The 19,722-nt window shown below is 48.2% G+C and overlaps 1 protein-coding gene across 1 annotated transcript; it reads left to right on the forward strand.

The window, feature by feature from the left end:
* The first annotated feature begins 974 nt into the window (after positions 1-974).
* TBXA2R (thromboxane A2 receptor) lies at positions 975-19,142 on the forward strand. Its single transcript, XM_061601037.1, has 3 exons — positions 975-1,059; positions 14,078-14,987; positions 17,903-19,142. The coding sequence occupies exons 2-3, from the start codon at positions 14,193-14,195 to the stop codon at positions 18,170-18,172; spliced, it is 1,065 nt and encodes a 354-aa protein (XP_061457021.1). The 5' UTR covers positions 975-1,059; positions 14,078-14,192; the 3' UTR covers positions 18,173-19,142.
* The last annotated feature ends 580 nt before the right edge of the window (positions 19,143-19,722 follow it).

Here is a 19,722-nt window from a genome sequence, read left to right on the forward strand (position 1 = left end):
CTCGTCTGTCTGCAATGTGTCCTTGACTCTGATCGTGGCTCACTTACCTGGACAGAGGCTAAAGAGTGAGGTGCGAGTGTGTTTGGAAACTACTGTACAAAGGTACAATTTACATTCATTACTCTGCCCCCTTTTGCCTCCAGCCCCACACACCACTGGTATGTGGCCCCCAAAAGGTCCTCCAGAAGGGAATGCGGCCCTCGGGCTAAAGCAGATTCTCTACACTTGCAACAGAAGCCGAGTTCACTGAATGCCCATCACAACGCTGAAATGATGTTGTTGTTGCTGTTTTTAATACACAGGAAGCCACGCTGAGCATTTCTTATTATCATTATTTTACAATGGAAGGGAGGCATATGGAAACTCTGAATGACGTAAAATGAAACAAATAGGCAGCTTTCTGTCACCCTGTGTTGGAAAATAAATACTCTGACCTTCATAAAATAAAATGAATAGTAACTGCCTTCATATGGCCCTGCCCTAGATTAGGAAGAACACCACCACCGAAAGTAAAGTGACTGACGTATCCGGGGTGTAAAAACCCCCTTGTGGAAACAGCAAGTTCCAAGATCCTGAACACTACAAGGAGGCCGCTGCCTCTTCTGGAGAATGACTCATTTCCCGCAGCCCTGTCCTCAGATCCGGTCCCAGGCCTTTGGAGGGGTGGGCGATCTCTCTTTCCCACCCTGCTCCTCTGCGCTTTGTGATGTGCGTGTGGGGTAGATGTGGGCGTGTGGGGAATGAGGATGTGCTGCTGTCTACCATTTGCATCCAGGGATGACCCCACAGAGACCTTTCTCAGAGGTCACCGGTCCAGAACGACCCTCGTTTTTCCTCCTTAGGGAGCAAAAGCCTCCAGCGTGCCCGGTGTGATGCTTTCCTGGGAGGGGACAAGACAGCCGGCCTCTTTTCTGTGGGTCCCTCCCCCTGTCCCACCCCCTCCTCACGTCTCTCTCCTCTTCTTCACAGATGCAACAAGGAGAGGAGCAGATATGACAGTTGCTCAGGATTCCCTCTGAAGCGCAACCCACCAACTTCTGAGAACTCAGGCTGGAAAAGGTGCGTTGCCCATATAGTCTGTCTGTTGTTGTTGTTGTTATATAGTTTTAGCAAAGGGCATATTTTGAGCACCTCACCCAGCAGAAAGAGATGGTTCAGTTTAAGGCAGACGAGAGGAAATGTTGTGCAAGACAATGGAACAAGGAGAATAAGAAAGACAGAAAGGTGATGATTGCTGGGTTGCTGTGTCCTAACATTTGTCATACGCAGACTAAACCTGCATTCAACTAAGTGCTACTCAGAGTAGACCTAAATGTCTGTTAACTTTAATGGGTCAACTTGAAGTAGGAATAGCCGTGAATATCACCCACTGCAATTAATAGACACGACGGACTTAGGTCTGTTCATTTCAATGTGTCTTAGCTGGAGTTATGACAAAGAAAGAAAGGAAGTTTGGGCTGGAAAGAGATACTCTTTTTCCCCCAAATCCAGTGACAATCCTACATGAGAGAGATACCGGAAAAGCCTCTTTCATGATAAAATGCTCAGTCAAAAATCAGTAGAAAACAGTATTTTGGATGGCTTTTCCAGGTGTGAATCTCTCAGGCTTATCTACATCAAGAACAAAACAGAACCAACTAATCTCTCCCCCCCCTCCAATACCTGTGGCTTTGCCTAAACCCACAAACCTTTCAGTGAGTCAATGCCACCACTGGGGATGTGGGAGAAATTCCATTCCGTCCACATTACAAGCTGAATCTGCCAAATTTGCCTTTCCTAAAACGAACTGAGAACGACACAAAGCTGTCCTTTGAAATGCAGCCCTGCAACCAAAGGGCATTTATGCAATGCCTAGATTTGGTAACTGTGCGTAAAAATGAAAATGACATTACATTAGAATAAATTGCATGCGAAAATGTGTACCTTGGTCAAAATTGCATACAAAAATGTGCTTATTGGGAGAAATTGGCACTAAAAGGCTAGAATTTTCATGAGGAATTTTTTTAAAAAAATTGGAAATCGGTGCAGAAATGTGGAGACCCGAATTTAGGAATGGGAAAATGAGAAACTTAAAAGGACCCAAATGGCCATATCCTTCCATCCCTAGCCACCACCTAGTTTCAGAAAGAACTTGTTAGCCTCCCACTAACTCGTCTGCTATAATTTATTTTTAATTGTCATTTGTAATGCAGTCTTCAAACTGAGGTTGATCTTGAGACATGTCTGGGATATTTTTATTTTTTTTAATCAGCCTTTACACTCCATCGTCTTTTAACCAAGAAGGCTTGGACCCTAATTTCATCTGTTTAGGGTCTGAAATTTATTAAGGGCATGGAGATGCCCTTTGCACATGATCAGAGGCACAAGGGTTGCTATGGACCTACCCACACTGGAAACTTGTGGCCCTTCAGATGTTGGTGGGTTCAAACTCCCATCAGCCCTTGACAACATGGTCAATTGTCTGTTGTTGTTGTTGTTGTTATAATTTTAATAATAATTACTATTAAGTTGCCTTTAGACAGCATGTAGTAAAACAGTTTAAAACATCCAGCAATGGGATGAGAAACTCTTAGGGAATTAAAGAAGACACAACACAAGGAAAACAACTTCAAACGTGGCACAATTGTATCAAAACGAAAAGAAAAATAAAATCTCACCCATACAAATAAATAAATATAATAAAAGTAGCCATTGATTGATTGCAATGTCAGAGCAGACCCATTGAAATGAATGGAAATGGCTAACTTGGGTCCATTTGTTTTAACGGGTCTACTCTGCATAAAATGTAGTTGAGTAGAAGCCCATCATTTTAAGTAGGGGCTACAAGAAATGATGTTAAAGTGACATGAGTATGTGCAAAGACGTTCAAATACCTGGGAGAGAAGGAAGGTCTTCGCCTGTCACCCCAAAATTAAAAACAATGGGTTGGATCTGACTCAGAGCAGACCCCACCGAAAGCAATAATGATGAACTTGTCCACTGATGTCATTGGATCTGCTTTCAGAATGACTTCCAGCTCATTCCTAACCAATGTCTAATCAGAAGTAGAGGGAGGCAATGATAAGCCACCTCTGAATACCGCTTACCATGAAAACTCTATTCATCGGGTCACCATAAGTCAGGATCGACTTGAAGGCAGTCCATTTTTAATCAGAAGTAAGTCCTGTTGAATTCAGTGGGCCTTACTCCCAGGTAAGTGGGGTTAGGATTGCTGCCTTGGTTGGATATCACCCATTGTCATTATGAAATGATGCATGGCATGGAGAGAATGGACTCCCTCTCTCATAAGACGAGAACTTACGGATATCTAGTGAAGCTGAATCTTGTAAGATTCAGGACAGACAAAGGGAAGGATTTCTTCACGCAGCTGTGGAATTCACTCCCACAAGAGGCAGTGGTGGCCACCAGTTTGGATAGCTTCAAAAGAGGTTTTGGCACATTCGTGGAGGAGGCCACTAGCCACGATGGCTGTGCTCTGCCCTGACTGTAACGGGCACTGCAACACTGTTGCTGGAAACTGCATGAGAGGAGAGTGCCCTTGTGCTCAGATCCTGCTTGAAGAGAGGATCAGATCAATTCACCAAGGAGAAGGCGATTGTGTCAAAGGCTACTATCAGGGATGATGGGAAGTGTAGATAGGAGGACGACCCTGTTTGGAAGAGGCCTTCCCCTCTCCCCCCTCCCCATTTCCAGCATCCTCAGATCTGCTTTCTTTCAATGTCAAAGCAAATCTTCCTCCCCTCCTCCCTTTTAATGCTGTGATTTTGATTGTTCAGTCCCTCATTATGAACCATATTCGTCGCTGCCCAGCCCTGCCTGCCAAAAGATAAATCTCTCTCCATGTCCACACAGCTTTCGAGTCTCCAAATATTTGGAAGCTCCTTTCAGCCATCTCTTATCCAGGATCTAAACATGTCGTCATTCAAACAATAAATCTTCACCCATCTATCATCCCGTGCCAGTGTTGACTCTGCGTGTTCTTCAGAGGGCAGACATGGCTTTAAATGCAAAAGGTTAATAGGGAAGTGTAGTTTCCCAGGGACTGGGATGCTGATAAGGGCCGGCAGGATCTGACCGTAGTTTTGTTCGTGCTGAACGTCCCCAAAGGACGCCGCGAACTGAGACAATCAAATCCATCACAATTTTGTTTTCAAAACATGCCATGGCCAAATACGAAAGAGAACAAAACAGATGCCATTAATCCAGAAAGATTACTTCAAACAAAAATAAAAAACAAAACCCCGAGAGGTGGTGGTGAAATCCTCCAACTCCTCTGAGCCAATATTATTTATTGTTTTGACATTAGCCCCTTCGAGGCGGCCCCCGCTGAGTCTGCGACGTCTCATCGGTTCCAACATCAGGCCTGGATCCACGCCATACATTGAAAGCACATCCAACACACATTGAAAGCACATCATGACTTCCCCCCAAAACTCTTGGGAACGGTAGTTCCCCCCTCACAGATTCCCAGCACCCTTAACAAACTAGACTTCCCATGATTCCTAGGGGAAAGTCATGCACTTAAACATGCGTTGGATGTGCTTTAAATGTATGGTGTGGGCCTGCAAGAATTGCCCGACCTAAGGAGGCGGCAAGGTCCATCTCTGCACGAGTCAGCGTTCTGTGCTGGCTTCCTTCCTTTCAGGAGGCACCACCCAGAACAATGATTCAAGCAGGACAGAAAGGGCCTCCCCCTTGAGCACGTCGTTCTTGCTGTTTGGCTGAAAGTGATGGCGGGAATGCTATTCCTAGCCATCTTCATGACCCTCCTCTGAACTGATTCCAGTTTCTCTACCTTTTTTTAGAAAAATGCTTGCCCGCAGAAGCAGATACAATACTCCAGATGAGGTCTTTGACTAGTGCAGATTTTTGTGTCCGTGTCTGTCGTGGTAGGGCTCCGGGATGGAGCCATGAACATATGTTGATCACGAGTTCCCAGGGAAAAGGGGCTGACTGTTAAATCTCTCTGGGAACTGCAGCTGTGTGAGGGGGAACAGGGATCTCCCATCTCAGCACCCTCAGCAAACGACAGTTCCCAGGATTCTTTGGGGGAAACCATGCCTGTAACACTGCTGTAAATGTGTAGTACATCAGGGGCCTCAGTGTTGCCCTCGCGGAATTCAGCCAGGAGCAGGAGAACGGGGGCAGAACTCGCGTGATTGGGCTCCGCCTCTGGTTGGCTCTGGTTCTGCTACTGTTTGGGCTTCCTGCCTTCTGCCCACCAGTCCCAATTGGGCACCAGCCACCACTGCTACTGGAAAAGGTGGTGTTGGCAGATGAGCAGGGTAGGAGGCTGAACTGGGGAGGCCGAGGAATTATCTGAACCATGATTGGGAGGAAGCTGACGAAGCCCCAGCCATGCACTGCAGTGCGCCAGAATGATCTCTCCTTCCCTCATATGGCTTGACTCTGAGAACCCGTTATCATCTCCGTAGTTCTGGCTGCATCTTTTGCAGTTTGTCGACATTCTTTTCTAATGATTGAGGGGTCGTGACCCAAGTTATTCCCAGGATCTTGGAAGGCGATGAATCTTCATCATCTTCACAATGCACAATTCTGTTTATGGGATCTGGTGCCATGCGAAGTGGAGAGACGGTTCAGCGGCTTAGAGGGCTTAGAAAAGAGATTTAGATAAATGATGGGGGAGAGGGAAGAGGAGGAGGGTGTCTCTCAAAGGCTGTTGGCCTTGAAAGCTCCATGGAGCCTCCATGTTCAGAGGCAGTCTACCCGTGAACACTAGTTAGTGATGGTGAGTATGAGCAGGGGATGGTTGATTGCACTCACTCCTAACTTGAGAGCATTTTTGGGACCATCTGACTGGCCTGTAGATGGACTTTTGGTCTGATGACATAAGAATATCAGAAGGCCCTGCAATGTTGTATCAGGCCAAAGGGGCCCAGTCCATCCTCTTGTCTTCACAGTGGCCAACCAGGTGCCCACAAGCAAGACCTGAGCGCAACAGCAACTCCCCCCACTTGCAGTTCCCAGCGACTGCTGTCCAGAGAGGCTTACTGTCTCCGTCAGCGGAGGGAGAACATCACTATTGTGGCCTTAGGAGAAATTCGGACTAAAATGCCAAAGAATTTTCATGAGGTGTTTTGTTGTTTTTTTTAAAAAGCATTTTGCTGCAGAAATATGGAGAACAGAATTTAAGACTTGGAAAAACAAAAGAGAATGGAAATGGGCAAATCCTTCCATGCCTGCTTGCAAGGTGCTTCTATCACTTTCGGTTGATTATCGGTTCATCCCACGCTTTTCATTGCCTTGCCTTGCATTAGCATCCACAAGGAGGGCTGAAGGGAGACAGCCCCCCCCGATGCACCATAATCTCCAAATTGGCATTTTTTTTTAAAAAAAAAGCTTGTTTCTAGCATTTGTAGAATCTGAGATATAAAACAAAACTAACCTGCTCCCCAAGTTCAGAATTTTACTTCCCCCAGGCACCTGGTTGGCCACTGTGAGAACAGGATGCTGGTCTAGATGGGCCACTGGCCTGATCCAGCAGGCTCTAATTAGGTTCTTATGTTCCAACCCCCCCAAAAAAAGTTCCTGTCTATGTTTTCGTCTTCACTTTCCAAAGTGCAGAAAGGTTGTTTTTTTTGTTAAAGGCGCATTTGTTGCGTGGTGCAGTGCTGAGGAACCAGTGGCCAGGGAGGATGGGAGTTGTTCTTTAGCGATATCTGGAAGGCCAAAGGTTCCCCACACCTGTGCAAGGGGGAAGCACACTTTGATCCCCTTTCATTGCACAGACTTGCATTTCTTGGTCTGCGCCTGCAAAATCTGTGGCGGAGCCAACACGTTCTAGTCTTGGCCCAGCCACCTCCTCTTCCTCCCTGCAACACTCAGACGGAGGAGGAAGTTGGCAGACTAGACCTCCTCCCCGGACTTGTTTTAAGTAAAAAGACAGGCAGGTGGGGGCTGGTTGACTGAGGCTGGTGGGGCAACGGCCGATTCACCCCAATAGACAAGCCTCCACTGGGTCCAGTAGTGACCGTCTGGAGGCACCCTATGTGTACATCAGCTGCTGCGGATAGAGGGAAGGGTGCGTCCCATTTTAATATTTTTTGGGGAAAATGTGTCATTTGTTTGGATGCTGACCTCATGATTAAATCCCTCATGAACCCTAACCCTCATGATTAAACCCAGAAGAATCTTAACCATTCGCATTCCTTTTTTCCTTTGAATTGTTTATTTTATCTCCTATTTTTGAATTTCTTGGGAAGCCATAAATAGCAAATCAATTTTCACTCCTGCTCTGGCTCCGCTATTCATCCCATTCCCTTTCTTTTGGATTCATAGATTGGGAAATCTTTCTTTTTTGTTGTTGTTCACCCTGAGGGCCACTTTCTCTTCTGGGCAGCCTTCAGAGGGCCACATGGCAGTAGTGGGTGGGGTCAGAGGCAAAGGGGGTGGAGCAACAAATATGTGGAAGCTACCTTTGTCTAGTAGGCTAGTTTCCACACGCGTTCTCGCACTCCCCTCTCCATCCTTCATCCAGGCAAGAGGCATCATCACAGCTCAAGGCTGAGAAACTGAGGGGACCAAAATTGACAGAGCTTTCCATCCACACACCAGAATTAAATAAAGGAGGTGGAGACAGTGAGGTGGGAGAGGCCCTGTTGAAACCAGCATTAAGCTCCCAAACATGTTGTCTGACAAGGAAGGCAGCAGTAATGGGAACTGATGAGGGTGGAAGAGGGAAATTCGGAGTCCATTTTTCTAGCTGCTTTGCAAGGTCGCTGGTGCATCTGTTCCCAGGGCAGGCTGGCTTGTCTGTTGGCATTGCAAAGCAAAACACTAAATTCCTTGCATTCAGCAAAGCCGGATAAGGGATCTCGGAGCAGAGAGAAGGGTTTATTTTTAATTTTCACTGTGTAACTACTGCTGCACGGATAGAAGACCGGCTCTCCCAAGGGCATTCCCAGCCAGCTCCTTAGAAACACCTCTGGATCCATTTGCTTGATTTCCTGATCATCAGTTCGGGGGTTCTGGTATAAAATGCATGGGGGGTGGAGGTGAAATTCCTTGGCCATTCGTTCTCTACATCAGTTTGCATTTTTTTCATCAGCGTTTGAGTGCAAATTTCCCCTAACATGTACTTTTTTGTATGCAGTTTTGCCTGCTATATACATTTTTGTCCCTAATATAATGTGTTTCTGTATTTCCTTTAAACTTCTGGGTTGCTGTCTCTTGAGACAGAGGAGATCCCAGGTAAGTGCTGCAAGGACTGGGACCCTCTGCCTGACTCTGGCTCCAGAGAGAGGCTGCAGTCAATCTGGCAGCCTCTGGCATCAGCTCCTGGCTGGGTCAGGACTGAAGGCATAAAAGCCCGGCTGCCCTGTGGGTCCTTGGGAGCAGCTGCAGCACTGGGAGACTGGAGGAGACCTGCCCTGGGAGCGAGTATACATTTCATGATGTATACGTTTATATGCACACGTCACATGGTTTTGTACATATTCCTTCATTAAACAACTGCATTGCAAAATTCATAGAACCATAGACTCTTAGCAACATAGAATAGTGGAGTTGGAAGGGGCCTGTGAGGCCATCCAGTCCAACCCCCTGCTCAATACAGGAACCCAACTTAAAGCATCCCTGACAGGTGGCTGTCCAGCTGCCTCTTGAATGCCCCCAGTGTTGGAGAATCCACCACCTCCCCTTATGCTATCCTGTCTGCCCTCTGTCTTCTCCAGGCTAAACATGCCCAGTTCTTTCAGTCTCTCCTCGTAGGGCTTTGTTTCCAGTCCCCTGATCGTCCTTGTTGCTCTCCTCTGAACCCGTTCTAGTTTGTCTGCATCCTTCTAAAATGTCCAGAACTGGATATAGTACTCAAGATGAGGCCTAAGCAGTGTCAAACAGAGGGGAACGAGTACTTCCCACAATTTGGAAACTAGGCTTCTGTTAATGCAGCATAAAAGAGGATTAAAGAGGATTAGACAAATTCATGGAGGAAAAGGCTGTCAGTGGTTGCTAGCCATGATGGCTATGTTCACCGCCAGAGGCAGTACTGCCTCTGAACCCCAGTTGCTGGGAATCCCAAGAGAGGAGAGTGTTCTGTTGCATCTGGGTCCTGCTTGCGGATTTCTTCCCATTGGGGGCGTCTGGTTGGCCACTGTGAGAACAAGCCGCTGGACTAGGTGGGCCCCCTTTGGCCGCATCCAGCAGAGCTGTTCTGACGTTCTTCAGTTATACGACAATGAGCGTCCATCCTGATTTGCTTGCACAATGGTTACACATCTTCCCATTAATAATTCCTCCCACATGTTTAACTGCATTTTCCTGTCACTTTCCTAACCACAAAAGGTCAGTTTCTTTTTTTAAAAAACCAACCAAACAAGGATTTGTTGCACTGAGTCAAGGGAGCTCTTGAATGCCCTTTAATTGCACAAATTGTTCAGGCTTCCTCCCGCGGGACACAGGGATACTGACAGTCTAGAGGTGTTCAGTGCCAGTTGCCGCAGGGGTCTTCAGAGCAGGCCCCTGTTTTTGTCTGCCAAACTGTGGGAGGGGATGTGGTCGGAGAGGGATGAATGGGAAAAATTTCCAACGTTTCTACCCCACAGCCTGTAAACAGATTTATATATGTGTTAGCAAATTCTCTCCACCCCGCTGGCATTCCTCACCTTTCCCAGCTGCAAAGCATGTGTGAGATGTGCTGTTTCCAGATGGGCCGCCCTGGGATTTGAGCCAGGGAGCCAATGGGCGATGGATTAATGGGATGTGCATCACTACTCTTGAGTGGATCACGGGCGGTTTTCTTGCTCTGTTTTCTCCCTGGCTTTTGTCTCCCTCTTTCGTTCCAGACTAATCCTCCCTTGCTGGGGAAAAGTGCTGGAAAGGGCTTTTGAGTCACTTTCAGACATGAAAATAGGCACATCATTTTCAGATAATTCCAATACTCAAGTCATTTTCAAATGCATATCGTTTTTAATTTCTGAGCAATGACTAATCAGACTAGAAGCTGCTTTCTGCAGAGTCAGACCCTTTGTCAGTGCTGTCGACACTGACTGGCAGCAACTCCCCAGGATTTCAGGCAGGGACATTCCCAGCCCTACCTGGAGATGCCAGCGGGGATTGGACTTTGGACCTTTTGCATCCAAAGCAGGTGCTCTGCCAGTGAGCTACGGCCCTTTCCCCTCAAAAGTAAGTTTCTAGTCCTTATGGTTTTGAGAAAGATCTAATTTAAATAGGAAGCTGCCTTAGGCCAAGTCAGGCCATAGTTCAGTATTTGTCTGCACTGACTGGCAGCGGCTGTCCAGGTTTTCAGAGAGGAGATTGAGAAATGAACCTGGGACCTTCTGCATTAAAAAAAACCCGGCAATTGCTCCGCCACTAAGATACTGACTTCCCTTTGCAAACATAAAAACATCAGACCATCACAAGAGCTTGCTGGATCAATCCATTGTCCCATCCAGTCTACCATCCTGTTCTCATAGTGGCCAACCAGATGCCCCTTACAGGAAGCCCCAAAAGCAGGACCGGTGGGCTCTCTATTCTCAGGGTACACCTGGAATACTTTGCTGCAAACATAATTCTAGGGTGTGTGGTCAGCTATGACCCCTCATGTGCAGGAGGGATTAAAGCATGATTGATGTGTGATGTTGGCCTCTGAGTGCCTTCCAGACTCAAAGCAGATCTCATTTTTATTTTTGCTCTCAGGCTTAATTGAAATCTTTGATTAGATGGGTAACGAAGTCCCTCTGCAGCTGGAGTGGATTCCTCTGACGCCATTAAACTCCATTTGCAGAGTCCCCAAAGATCTTCACGGCAGTCTAGCGTTTGAGGGAAAGGCTGTCTGTCTTCAAAGGCCTGAGCCTGTCTTCTTTCCTTTGGCGCAAGCCGTTCTCACAGGCAGGGCGGCCAAAATGCAAACGATGCATTTTTAAAATATTGTTTTATTTTTAAAAAAAATTAATCCAAATTTTATACAAGACAGGTTGCGTGCAGTTCGCCACAAGGGAGGGGCTGCATCTCAGGGCAGAGCCCCTGCTTTGCATGCAGAAGGCCCTCAGTTCAATCCTCCAGGTAGGGCTGGGACTGTCCCCTGCCTTAAACCCTGAAGAGCTGCTGCCAGCCAGTGTGGACAACAATGAGCTAGATGGACGAATGGGATAAGGCAGCTCCCTATATTGCTGTTTAAAACCAGTCCTTTATTAGAACCATGAGGACTAGAATCTGACTTTATTTTTAGGAGATGGATCATAGCTCAGTGATGGAGCATCTCCTTTACGCGCAGAAGTCCCCAGGTTCAATTCCCGACATCTCCAGACAGGGCTGAGAGAAACTCCCTGTTTGAAACCCTGGAGAGTCACTGCTGCCAGTCAGTGTAGACAGCACTGAGCTCCAGGTTTCTTTTTGCCCCATCTCCATCAACAGTGCACACACTCGTGTTGGTAGAACTTGGCAAAAGGACCTCTTGAAGCGATTGTCTTCCTGGAGGGGGTCTACCCCTGCATGGGACGGAACCTAAACCAGTCAGTAAAACACACTACAAAAATAATCTCAATGCACTTATACAGGGATGGGGGAACTGGGTGCAGATTTGCAAATTTGATCAATTCTGGTTGAAATGCAAACTGAATAGAAATTCTCACCCATCCCTAATCCTGGGCACTGTAGTTTGTTAAGGGTGCTGGGCACTGTAGCTCTGTGAGGGGTAAACTACAGTTCCCAGGATTCTTTGGGGGAAGCCACGTGCTTTAAACCTATGGTGTGGACGTTATCAGTTGTGAACTCCGAGATCAGGCTGTACAGCTTCTGTTGGTTGACCCCGACCCCAGAAGGGCACTCCCTGCTTAAAGGAAGCTGCGTCTCTGAGGGTGGCCCATCCTTGGCTGGCTGCTGCTTGCGTCAGTTACTGGAAAAATAGACATTCCTCCTTTCTCACACGGTCTGATTTATGGTGTGCTTCTGTGCAATCAGTGGCAGATGTTTGTCTGATCCGGTGGGGGACAAATGTCAGCAAACAATTCCCTCCGCATCTCACCCTCTTGGGGGTCCGGATCCTGGCCTTTGGAGCACTTCCCAGAATCGGAGCAGAAAAGCGCTCCGATTTTGAGGGTAAGTGATCAGTAGAAATGAATTTGGAGTTGATTTTCTCCTGGTGGCCCAAATGTTTTTGATAGGATCTCCCTGGTCGACATGCAGTGTCTCTGGACTGTCAATATTTTGGGGACGGGAATCAAGAGCATATCTGGAACATTAGGGCCATATCCATACCATACAGGGACACAGGAAGCTGCTTCCTACCCAGTCAGACCATCAGTTCATCTAGCTCAGCACTGTCCACACTGACTGGCAGCAGCTCTCCAAGGTTTCAGACAGAAGTCTCTGCCCCCTATCTAGAGTTGCCAGGGATTGACCCGCATGCAAAGGAGATGCTGCGGTAGTTAGCTATGGCCCTCAACACGTTTAAGGCTCTCATGCTACTTTAATGGGTATGGCTTCCCCCAAAGAACGCTGGGAACTGTCACTTCTTAAGGGCGCTGGGGGTTGTAGCTCTGCCTGGGGCCTCTTGACAACTCTCAGTGCCCCTTTTAAATAGGGGCATTCTTCCATCTCTTGCGTGCAGCACAGAATGCCTCTTCTGGGTCAGGATGGGGGCCTTTGGCTGCCCAGATGTTGCTGCACTTCAACGCCCATCATCCCCCACCACTGGCCAGAGTGGGCTGTTGGGAGTTGGAGTCCAGCCACATCTGGAGGGCCACCGGTTCCCCACCCGCCCCCTTGCCCTCTGTTTTGGATTATTTATTTTCTTCTTCAGCCAGGAAAACCAGGGGAATAGCCGCCCCCAGGCTGTCCTGCACGGTGCTTGGGGTGGGGGCATGGAGACCAGACAAACAAGAATAAGAATGAATCACTGCTGATTTAGGATGACTTAGAGCCCGTCTGTCTGTTGACGAGCTGAAAACAAGGTCCTTTATAAACAACACACAGAATGAGGGATTATCGCAATGCTCCACAAATGGTCTTGCTCAGGTTACTGAGCTGAAGCCAATGGCATGCTGGCTGCAATCCCAATTTTCCATTGTTTTTGCCCTGAAAGATCATAGGAACATCAGGAACGGCCTTTATACTGAGTCAGACCCTGGGTCCATCTAGCTCAGTATTACCTACACTGGCTGGCAGCAGCTCTGCGGGGTTTCAGACAGGAGACTTCCCAGCCCTACCTGGAGATGCTGAGGAGCTAACCTGGGACCTTCTCCATAGAAAAGGTCCTTCCTCTAATACCCAAAGTAAGATTCTAGTCCTTATGGTCTTGAATAAAGGGCTGATTTAGATAGGAAGCCACCTTATACAGAGTCAAACCATTGGTCCTTTCAGCCGAGTATTGTCCACACTGAGTGGCAGTGTCTGTGCAGGCTTTCCAGTCAGGGTCTCTCCTGATTGAAATTAGGACCTTCTGCATGCGAAGCAGATGTTCTCCTACTACTGAGCTATGGCCCTCCCCCAAAGGCGTTGCAGCTCTCTGGAAGCCCCTGCTACAAAAAAAAGGTTCCCCGCTCTTTATTCACAGGGTTTTTTGTAGTGAACAGAAGATTCTGCACACGTCCCTTGTCCATCCCAGGGTTGCCGCTATATGCGCTTCCAATGTTGGAGACCTGGAGCAGAGAATTCAGAGAGCCGCACACTTTGAAGCGTAGCTATGTTTTGGTCCGCCCATTGTTTTGGAAAGTGCGGACGAGGGAGGTTCACCTTAAAATGAAGGTACGCCTGGTGCCAACATTGTTGTCTTTTCGGCGCCAGGTTAAGACCTACCTCTTCTCCCAGGCAATCTAGCATTTTAGCATTTTAGTATTTAGCATTTTTAGTATGTTAGTATTTTAGTTTAGTATAGGTTTTTTTGGAAATTTAATGAGATATGTTTTAAATTGATTAATGTGTGGTTTTTAAGTTGTATGTTGATATTTTGATGTTGTGAACCGCCCAGAGAGCTTCGGCTATGGGGCGGTATAAAAAGTTAATCAATCAATAAATAATTAAATAAATAAATAAATAAAATAAATCTCAGCCAAATGGAAATTCTCCCCCATCCTTATCCAGAAGGGAACTGACTCTTCTCTCCCTCTCTCCAAAGACCCTGCAGCTGAGACGAATCACAATGCCATGGGAGGGAAGAGGGTCCCAGCAGGCAGCACCTCTGGCTTAGGGGAAGACCTCGCTCTGAGGACGGCAGCGGCTGCGTAGGGGTCATGGGGAACTCCAGCATGGTCCGTGGCCTCGGCTCCTGCTTCCGCGGGATCAACGCCAGTGAGCAGTACCAGGGCCACGTCACCGCCTCGCCGTGGTTCTCCACCGTCTTCGGCCTGATCGGCCTCTGCTCCAACCTCTTCGCCTTCTGTGTGCTGGTCAACTCCTCGCGGCAGATGCACAGCCGCTCCCGCTCGTCCTTCCTGGTCTTCCTCTGCGGGCTGGTGGTGACAGACTTCATGGGCTTGCTGGTGACCTTCTCCATCGTGGTGCCCTACCACTTCATCCGCTTCAACTGGCGGCACGTGGACCCCGGGTGCCACCTCTGCAGCTTCATGGGGGTGGCCATGGTCTTCTTCGGGCAGTGCCCGCTGCTGCTGGGGGCCACCATGGCCGGGGAGCGCTTCCTGGGCATCAACCGGCCCTTTGCCCGCTCCATCAGCATGTCCAAGCGCCGAGCGTGGACCTTGGTGGGGCTCGTGTGGGCCTTGGGCTTCTTCATCGGCCTCCTGCCCATGTTCGGCCTGGGGGAATACACCCTGCAGTACCCCAATTCCTGGTGTTTCCTGACTTTGCTCCATGACCCCAGGAACGTGGCCTTCTGCCTGATCTTCGCCCTCCTGGGCCTCTCCTGCGTCGCCCTCTCGTTCCTCCTCAACACGGTCAGCGTGGTGACCCTCTGCCGGGTCTACCACGACTCTGACTCTGTGCAACGCCGGCGGGACAGCGAGGTGGAGATGATGGTCCAGCTGATGATCATCATGGTGATCGCGAGCGTCTGCTGGCTTCCGCTGCTGGTGAGTGAGTGGCTTGGCCACCTTTCCTTTCTCTCCAATAGAGAATCTTCTCCCCCCTTCCCTCTCTCTCTGCCACCCCCTTTTATCTCTCCCTCTTTCTCCCTTCCTGCCTTTCTGCCTGTCTGCCTCCCTCTCCAGCAGGCAAAAGGGATAGGATGCTGTTGCCAGTGACCTGCACAGATCCCCTACGGTGGGATTACAGTGCCCCCCCCCCAGATGCCAGCCTGGCCAAGGGTTGTGGCCACAGGCACCCTCCCTCTTTGCAGTAAATCCTGGGAACTGTAATTTACCCCTCACAGAGCTACAATTCCCAGCACCCTTAAACTACAGTTTCTGGGATTCTTTGGTGGGTAGCGATGTGTTTTAAAGGTGCTTTTAAATTTGTGGTGTGGATGTCACTCCATTCTCTCCCCCCCCCCAACGTTTCTTCAACAGAATCAGCAGCGGATGCTAACTTATCAGAAATGACGTGCCCCAGAGAGTCATTACAAAATTCCCCCACTAGATTGGAAGAGAGCCTGTCTCCCCCCCCATGAAATAAAATTCATAATTCCGAGGGCGTCCTAGACTCTTTGCCGCTGTTGTTAGGGCTCATGCTTTACGACCTTATGAAAATCTGCCATTTGCTTGATAAAAGGAGATCTTTGGAGTGTTGTTGTTCCTAACACCTTGTTAAACGTCTGCGTGATGGTAGAACTTAAACAGCAGATTTTAGCAGCAGAGCAACTCCGCAATGTTTTGGAAAGGGTAGTTCGCAACCCATTCGGAGTGTTCACTCGTTAAAATTTAACACACGCCTCAAAAGCCAAATGGCAACAGCCCAAACTAGGGTAGTCTGGGAACAAGACAACTCCATCCCCAAATATTATGGCTAGGCACTCCCTAAGGCTGCACTCCTTTACATCGTTGCCTACGAGTAAGTCCTGTTGAACTCAGTGAGGCTTGCATCGGAGTAGACAATGCATGGGATTGCACTGTAATAATTGGGAGATTAATCAATATAAAGTTTTAGCTCAGTTATTAACTGAGGGGGGAGGGCCTACAAAGAACCTTTTCTGATGGTGGGTCATTCTGCATGTCCACCTGAGCCTGCATGAGTCACTGCTCTGCCTCCTCCCTTTCTGCCTCCAGAAGAATTGCAGAGACTCAGACAGTGTCACAACAAGGAACCTTTTCTGACAGTGGATTATTTTACCATGTCTCTGCATGCCCACCTGACCCTGGATGAGTCACTGCACTAACTCCTTCCACTTCAGGAGAATTGCAGAGACTCATACAGAGACACATCAAGGAGCCTTTTCTCCTGCATCTCTGCATCAGGTATGGTTGGGAAATTCAATGCGGAAGCATGCTCTTCCCTCAGAGGTTTCCTATTGCATCTCTGCATGAGACCCTGTACTCACTGGGAGGCATACAGGGACCAGCCACTCCTGCAGAGAACTCCATCACAGGGGGATGACAGACTCCTCTGTGGCAGGGATGGAGAACCTTCAGATCATGGTCCAAATGCAGACCCCCAGTCTTCAGAATCTGGACTTCAGGGGGTCTTTCCACATCACGCCTCCTCTCCCCAAGCATGGCTGCAGAGACCCACAGCCATACTCTCCCCCTCTCATTTCTTCAGAGAAACAGACCTCTTCCTTTCAACGTGCAGCACTAAAAGATATGAACTGCCCATAGTAGGAGAGGTCAGCCTCGTCCTCAAAGGGCACCTCTCTGGGTTTCCAGCAAAACAGAGTGACCTGCCCCCGAGGGAGAGGGCAGTTTCCTCCTCCCCATGCAGCTCACTGGATCTCTGGGCTGCACACTGTCAGAAACTGCGTGAGAGAACACTATGTGTACATGTACGTGTGAGAAAAGGTGGTGTATATATGCATGTGTCTGTGTATATTGGGCATTGAGTATTATGGGTATGACTCTGTGTATGTGAGACTCTGTGTGGGTGGGGGCAGTTCCCATTTTGCAATCCCATCATCTCTGAGTCTCTCAAAGAAACACTTTTCTGCTATGTGTATGAGAGAAGCACACCCCGTTGTACTTCAGAGAACACCATGCCCCTTTGCGGAGCTCATCCAGAGGAGTGCTGTCAGTCAGGCATAGAGTGTCCCCGGTCCCCTGCTGTGGAACACCCTTCCAGCAGAGATCCGGCAGGCACCCTCACTTTGGACTTTCAGGCATCTCTCGAAGACTTTTTTCTGCCAACATTGGCAACTATGCAGTCATTTAAAATTTTCTTGAGTAGCCAGTAGGGATAGGGAGAAATTTGACTCAGTTTGCACTTAATGGCAAACCTATTAAATTCACACTTTCTGAAATAATATGAGAACCATAACTCAGCCATCCTTCCAAAATTGTGCTTATCCAAATTTTGCACTTCAGTTCTTCAACCAAACAATGCTTACAAAAATGCACATATTAGGGCAAAGGGTGCATAAAAAATGAATATATTAGTGACAATAATGCATTAAACTAGGAGAAACTGCTTGCAAAAATGTGTTTATGGGGATAAATTTTCACTAAAATGCTGAAGAATTTTCATTTTTAAAAAATAGCTTGCTTCAGAAATGCGGAGAACTGGATTTAAAATTGGAAAAATGAGAGAGAACTGGAACTGACAGATTATTCCAACAATCAAAATTGACAGGCCCTTCCATGCCTAGTAGATAGTCAGTCTTAATGGTTGTGATGTACTGCTTTTAAAGGTTTTGTTTTTTAAAAAATATTTTCATATAGCTGTGCACCTTCCTGGGATTTTGAGAGAGGTGGGTGTTTAAATACTTTTATAAATAAATAAAGACATCCAAGGGAAAAAAAACACAAGTATGCCCACCCCATCTTAAAATGATTAGCTGATAAAGGAAACCGTGAAGAGTTATGTCTTCTCTTTGACACTCCCCATCTGCTCTCTGCCTCAGATCTTCATCGTACAGACAGCCATCCAGGAGCCCCCCTCCAACGTGGCCGCCAACCAGATTCCCCAGGAGACAGAGAACCTTCTGCTCATGTATGTGCGCTTCGCGACATGGAACCAGATCCTCGACCCATGGGCCTACATCCTCTTCCGCCGGGCAGTGCTGAAGCGGATCTACCCCAGCTTCAAGGCACGACCCTCCATCGTCTCCCTATACCCGGTGCTCAACCCGTCCCTGCGGCGGAAATTCACCCAAGAGTCGGTGCTCCAGTAGAAATCGCCCAGGCCGGTGGGAGGGAGGGCGTGATGTGCAGATGATACCGTGCCCACCTGATAACAGCAAGGAACAAAGGAGCAGCTCTGCTTTGATATGTACCATCCCCTGCTTTAGCCGGGCCTTTGCAACGAGGTGGAGGTGCTGGGAGTGTACCCCCAGACTCCCCTCCTCCACCCCATGCCCGCTGTGCTGAATTCTGTGCCCATCCCCAAGGCCTGATTCAAACCGGTGAACCCTCATGTAGTATGGGCTCTTTAAATTGGATGCCACAACCTACCCAGCCAGAGAGTAACCCCAGTGAAAAGCTGCTCTCCCCAGTGGAGGCTGGTCCATGAAGGCAAATGGGGCACTGCCCCACTGGCCTCACTTGCCTGCCTTCTTGCTTACTTTCAGCCAAGGGGGTGGCCCCGCCCTTTCAGCTTCCTCTTCCTCCTCAGCAGCCAGTGTTGTCCCTTGTAGAACTCAGCCAGGGAAGAGGAGGAGGAGGAGGAGGGCACAACTAGATTGAGTTGGCTCCGCCCACCATTGACTCTGGCTACACCTCCTGTTGGGCTCCCTGTCTTACGCCCCACTAGTCCCAGTGGACACCATTCACCACTGCTCTTCATGCCTCGTTCTATCCCCCCCCCCGAGACCAGCTCCTCATCCCCAGAGGCGCCTCCCCAAGCGTTGGCTGCACTGATAATCCTGCTTGAAACAGGCATCTCGACAAGTCTAGCCAGTCCCTGCCCCACAATGGCTTGCTCCCCCAAGGTGTTCGCCAACGACAACTTAGGGGGAGGTGGTTGGACATCTGTTGTCTTTTTAACAGGCATTAAAGATAATTTTGAGGGACCCTCTATCCTTCGGCTGATTGATCAGCCAGAAACGGGATTCCTGGACTTTCAATGGGAAGAAGAAGAGCTGGGTGGCCGGGGCAATGCAAAGTGCATGGAATGAAGCATGCATGATTGTTGTAGTAATAAATCCTGTGGCATCTTATGCCTGTGATTATTGTCTTTTGTTTGAGGTGGAATGAGTGGCACTGCCAGCCATGAACCTTGAGGTGGAAATTACAGATAGGAAGAGGAAGTGCTGGGTGGCCGGGGCTGTGTAAAGCAAATGGAATGAAGCACTGACAAATCCTATGCCATCTTGCTGTCTTTTTGAGGTGGAATCAGTGGCACTGCCAGCCATGGAGAAGAATTAAAACATAACATGGAAACAAGGAGGCTGCCTTATATCAAGTTAGAACGTTAATCTATCTAGCTCAGCGCTGTCAACACTGACTGACAGAGGCTGTCCAGGATTTCAGGAAGGGGCCTCTCCCAGCCCTACCTAGAGATGCCAGGGATTGAACCGTGCACCTTCCGCATGCAGAAGCAGATGCTCTAACCACTGAAGCACACACACTTTGTAGAAACACTGCTCCTTAAAAAAAGCAATATGTTTTAAGTATCTTTTGATTATTTCAAAAACAGACCAACAGACATAAAGAAATCTTTATATACATCAGAACAAAGTCAGAGGCATGAGTATTTATTTCCAAAAGGGTGGCATAGAATATA

The sequence above is a fragment of the Rhineura floridana genome, chromosome 18 (assembly GCF_030035675.1).
Source record: "Rhineura floridana isolate rRhiFlo1 chromosome 18, rRhiFlo1.hap2, whole genome shotgun sequence".
Lineage (NCBI taxonomy): Eukaryota > Metazoa > Chordata > Lepidosauria > Squamata > Rhineuridae > Rhineura > Rhineura floridana.

Excerpts from the sequence above, each read along its gene's own strand:
- TBXA2R (XM_061601037.1), top strand. The coding sequence starts at position 14,193 with ATGGGGAACTCCAGCATGGTCCGTGGCCTCGGCTCCTGCTTCCGCGGG. Across the intron at positions 14,988-17,902 it reads TCTGCTGGCTTCCGCTGCTG|ATCTTCATCGTACAGACAGC; the intron begins GTGAGTGAGTGG and ends TCTCTGCCTCAG.